Genomic DNA, 4,757 nt, shown 5'->3' with positions numbered 1-4,757 from the left:
ACAATTTTATATAATCTTATACATCTTTATATTTTTATAATAAAAGTTGTATTAAAATTCTATGATGAAAAGTGACATTAAGCAAGAAGTTCAATAGCAAAATAAATATTATTTAAATTGAATTAATAATTAAAATATATATATGATAATGATTAATATTATAATTTATAATATATTAAAAATTTATCTCATGCATTAATCTTAACGTTTTTTTTAATTATATTATACTAGTTAATATGCAGTAATAGATTTTTAGAAAGAATAGGAATTTTCATAATTATTAATTATATGATTTTCGATAATTAAAATAAATTGATATATAATTGTATATTAATATTAATAATAAATTCAAAAAGAAATTATGGATAATTAATCTTTTCATTGATACATATATTAAATCATTTACGAAATATATAATAATAAAGGTTATGGAGTGTAGTGTGATGCGCAATATATTTTATATTTCTCTTATGCGCATAGCACAATACTTCACACAAAATCTTCTTAAGTTCGTGTAATGTAGAATAATTTATTACTGCATAGGCATTTTAGGCATTGATATTATTGTTATGTATGCATAATATTTTATTATAAATATTTTATAATTAATTGTATATTTTTAAGGTTAATTAAGTTATTATATTAATTGAAAATTAAGAATATTCTATTTTTAAAATGCCTATCGATCAAAGACGAATTAATGGTCCAGATGTGTCTATACCTTATTATATTTATTCTAATCTTAATAAAAAAAGTGACAAAGTAAAACATGTTTTTAATATAAGAAATGATAAACGAACTAATAATGAAATGAGAAAAATATGTAAGATTAAACTTTTTTTATCTTATAAATAAATATTATTAAATATTGTTGAAATAATTATTTATATTTCATTTTTACAGTTTTAAAAACAGGTATTGTTAGCCAGGCAAAAGGATCTGCCTATATCGAATTAGGAAATACAAAAGTAGTTTGTTCTGTCTTTGATCCTAGAGAATTATCAAATAGGAATGGTTATTGTACACAAGGAGAAATTTATTGCGAATTTAAATTTGCTCCATTTTCTTGTCAGAAAAGAAAAATTCATCAACAAGATGCAGAGGAAAAACAATATAGTTTAATTTTACAAAGAGCATTAGAACCAGCTGTATGTTTGGTAAATACATATATATATATTATATATAATATAAATTTTTCTATAATACCTTTTTTTTTATATAATTATTATTATTACAAATATTAATTAATAATTATTTCAGTAGAAATATATTTTTTAAAAATTAAATTAATTTAATTATAAAAATACTTCAAAGCAAATTCAATATATACGTTTATAATTTAATTTCTATTATTTATATAATGATCATTCTTAATATTATATATAAAAAGTTGTTATTTTTCAGCATGAATTTCCTAATTTTCAAGTAGATGTATATGCAATGGTCTTAGATAATGCTGGATCTTCATTAGCAGCTGCAATTATGGCTGCTAGTACTGCTTTAGCTAATGCAGGTGTTCCTATGTTTGGTTTGGTTACAGCTTCTACTATAGTAAGTGATTATTATATAAAAAAAACTAAGAACATAAATATTTTTTTATTATTTATTTTTTTAAGTATTAATTTCAATAAAAATATAGGGTATATATGATAATCATTATTTAATGGATCCTACTGATGCAGAAGAAGTAATATGTAATACACAACCAGATAATCAAGATGATTTTAATCATGGAATAATTACACTAGCTAGTCTTGCACAGCATAATCAAGTATCTGAAGTATTTTTAATTGGAAGCATTGATACAAACTCTATTATACAAGCAACAGAAATTTTAACAACAGTTAACAAAAATATTTGTCCTGTACTTCAGCAATGTTTAGTAAAAACTATTATGAAATTACATAATTAAATAAAATAATAAAATATTTCATTAAAACAAGTTTTTGTCACAATAAAATGTATATTTTTATAATAAAAATGTTTTAATATTTGTACAATTTTCATTTTGTAATTAATTCATATTACAATGTATCAAAATGTTATCTAATTTTTACAGAGTTAAAGCATTTTTAAGAATACAGATAATCTTACAAACATAAAAATTGTCTCTCTTATTCTATAGATGGATTTCTTTCTTCTCTTTACAATTATTTGCATAATGAGGTATTAGTTATTTCTATTAATTGAAAAAATATAAATCATATTTTATGCATAAAATAAAATGAAATTTGTTATAAATTTTAACAATATATACATTATATAAATTAATAGTTCAATTCTAAAGAATAATAACTACCTTTCAATCAAAGTACCATATCATCAAGAAGGTAAATTGCTTTCCAAGTAGTCTATATTTTTCACATTATTCCATAATAATAAATTTGGAAGCTTCTGCTTTTAAAAATTGTTTAATAAAATTAAAAATTAAACATTATTTTTTTTTAGTAATTATTTTAACAAAAATATTTTTTAATTTATTAATTTCATACATTTTTTAATTTTTTAAAAAAATTTTTAGCACCATAGCAAAACATACACAATTTATTTTATTTATTTATTGACTATAAGGCAATAATATCAAAATATCTTACCTTAGTTTTGTCCATTTAATACATAACTTTAACATGTAATAAAAAATAAAATCACTGCTTTTTAAAGCTCTTCAAAATAGGATAGATATTATCGAATGCTTCATAAATCTCTTGTCTAACTTTTGCTCCTACTCACATAATAAGAATAACAATAATTTAAAAAATGAATCATAAGTATATATAAAAAGAAGAATAACACATAAAAATATATAACATATATAGTAATTACTAACCTGTTAACACTACTTTTCCTGAAACAAATATAAGTAAAACGATTCTAGGTTTAACCATACGATATATTAATCCAGGGAAGAGTTCAGGTTCATATGAAGAGAATTGTCCATGTGTAAGTACTAAACCTTCTAATCTAATTGGAAATTTCACATCACAGCTGCCTACCATATTTTGTATTTTGAAATCAAGAAATTTTGCCTTTATGTAAAATAAATTAAGTTTATAATAATTGATTAAAAATAAATAAATAATTTTATAGTAAAATATTTACTAACAGGAAAACCAAGTTTCTGAATAATTCTGGCATACTTTCTTGCTGCCAACCGAGAATCCTCTTCACTCTTTGCTCCAGTACAAACCATTTTTCCACTACTAAATATTAATGCAGTAGTTCTTGGTTCTCTTATCCTCATAATAACTGCAGCAAATCTCTTTGGATTATATTCCGCATTTCTAGCATGAAGAGCTATTTTTTTTAAATCTAATTTGCAATTTAAATTAACTGTAGAAACAATATTCCTGTAAGATCAATATATTAGATATGTAATGTATTAGATATATTTTTTATTATAATTTTCAAAATAATGTTTTATTTACTGAAGTTGAGGTAATATTCCTGGATCTGCAGAAGCTGGTGTCATAGGTGTCATAGGACCAGGTGTAGATGGTCCTATAGATGGAGGAGCTATATGATTAGTATTTTGTACTAATGGAGACATCATATTTTGCTATAAACAATATTATAATTTTTTCAGATAATATAAAACATAATATTCAATAAATTTAAAAACTATTACTATTATTATTTAGCCATACCGGTGTTTGGGGTTGCATAAGACTTTGTGGTGTTGCAAAAGCAGGTGTTGTTGCATAGGCATGCATATTTTTTTGTGGTGTTCCGATCATCAGCATACCACTTTGTATGTTTGGACTCATGGTATGTAGTTGTTGTAATTGATACTGTTGTGATTGTTGTTGCTGCTGTGATTGTTGCTGTTGCTGCTGCTGTTGTTGCTGTTGTTGTAATGCATTAGGTAAGATTTGTTGATCCTCTTCTGGTTGATGTAAAGGTGTACCTATACTTGGAATGCTAAATCCAGGACTAGGTAACATTTGATCCATTCTTTTTTTTTATTTAAAAAACACTTTAAATTTCTATTTCTATAATTTCTGAAAGAATAAATAAATACACTTTATACAGAAATAAATTTATATTTCAACTATATCTTCCTTTTTATCTTTATTTTCTATTCATTGTTTTATTCTTGTTTATTTACAACTCCTTAGTTTAAAAATTACCATAGACTTTTTAAACGTTAAACTAGATTTGACATTTCCTTATATCATTAATTATACGTTAATTAGAATCGCTTAAAAAGAATGTATACAAGTTATTAACATTTCATCATTTTAACATTTATTTACTTTAAAATTATTTATTATTTTCTAAATATAATAAATTCAACAATTAAATAAAAAAATTAAATTTTAATTTAAAATATTTAAATTTGAAATATTTTTTTATATATCTTTATAAATTTTGATATATAAAATTCGAAAAAGATAATTTTAATTATAGAAATTCAGTGACTAAAAGTTATTTACACGCAAATATTTGCATTTTTAGGGATTTTCGGAAAATATATGACCATATTGAATTTTTACCCAATCTGATTGGATGATAGAAAAAAGAACACGCATCAAATCTAAATTATTTTTATATTAAAGAATTTCATGATTCTATATTAATTCTTTATATAATTTAATTGGATAATAGAAGTCGCGCTAAATTCAAATTATTTTTTAGATAAAAAAATTATATCATAATTTATAGTATATTTATAATTTATAATTTTTCATTGAATATATAATATAAATAATTATATTTATAATATTAATAATATTAATTATATTATATGAAATTATATG

At 21.7% G+C, this 4,757-nt stretch overlaps 2 protein-coding genes across 3 annotated transcripts; one reads left to right on the top strand and one right to left on the bottom strand.

The window, feature by feature from the left end:
• Positions 1-418: 418 nt before the first annotated feature.
• Positions 419-2,000, top strand: LOC102678176 (exosome complex component MTR3-like). Its single transcript, XM_006620105.1, has 4 exons — positions 419-823; positions 904-1,157; positions 1,405-1,551; positions 1,640-2,000. Exons 1-4 carry the CDS (start codon positions 676-678, stop codon positions 1,910-1,912), a joined length of 822 nt encoding a protein of 273 aa, XP_006620168.1. The 5' UTR covers positions 419-675; the 3' UTR covers positions 1,913-2,000.
• On the bottom strand, positions 1,944-4,168 carry LOC116186165 (TATA-box-binding protein). 2 transcript variants are annotated; one of them, XR_004151117.1, is made up of 6 exons: positions 3,645-4,126; positions 3,426-3,556; positions 3,104-3,347; positions 2,828-3,026; positions 2,595-2,722; positions 1,944-2,179 (listed from the first exon to the last, which is right to left on the bottom strand). XR_004151117.1 is itself a non-coding variant. In XM_031512600.1 (5 exons), exons 1-5 carry the CDS (start codon positions 3,948-3,950, stop codon positions 2,646-2,648), a joined length of 957 nt encoding a protein of 318 aa, XP_031368460.1. In that variant the 5' UTR covers positions 3,951-4,168; the 3' UTR covers positions 2,529-2,645. The 2 variants fall into 2 exon arrangements, 1 of the variants encoding a protein (XP_031368460.1); XM_031512600.1 differs by lacking the exon at positions 1,944-2,179 and having other exon boundaries at positions 2,529-2,722; positions 3,645-4,168.
• Positions 4,169-4,757: the final 589 nt, after the last annotated feature.

The sequence above is a fragment of the Apis dorsata genome, unplaced genomic scaffold (genome assembly GCF_000469605.1).
Source record: "Apis dorsata unplaced genomic scaffold, Apis dorsata 1.3 scaffold_483, whole genome shotgun sequence".
Taxonomy (NCBI): Eukaryota; Metazoa; Arthropoda; class Insecta; order Hymenoptera; family Apidae; genus Apis; species Apis dorsata.
This window is presented reverse-complemented; position numbering and strand designations above follow the sequence as displayed.

Coding starts and splice junctions, on each gene's coding strand:
- LOC102678176 (XM_006620105.1), top strand. CDS start 676: ATGCCTATCGATCAAAGACGAATTAATGGTCCAGATGTGTCTATACCT. Junction 824..903: donor TAATGAAATGAGAAAAATAT/GTAAGATTAAAC, acceptor TCATTTTTACAG/TTTTAAAAACAGGTATTGTT. Junction 1,158..1,404: donor TAGAACCAGCTGTATGTTTG/GTAAATACATAT, acceptor GTTATTTTTCAG/CATGAATTTCCTAATTTTCA.
- LOC116186165 (XM_031512600.1), bottom strand. CDS start 3,950: ATGGATCAAATGTTACCTAGTCCTGGATTTAGCATTCCAAGTATAGGT. Junction 3,348..3,425: donor GGAATATTACCTCAACTTCA/GTAAATAAAACA, acceptor TTGATCTTACAG/GAATATTGTTTCTACAGTTA. Junction 3,027..3,103: donor TTCAGAAACTTGGTTTTCCT/GTTAGTAAATAT, acceptor TTTTACATAAAG/GCAAAATTTCTTGATTTCAA.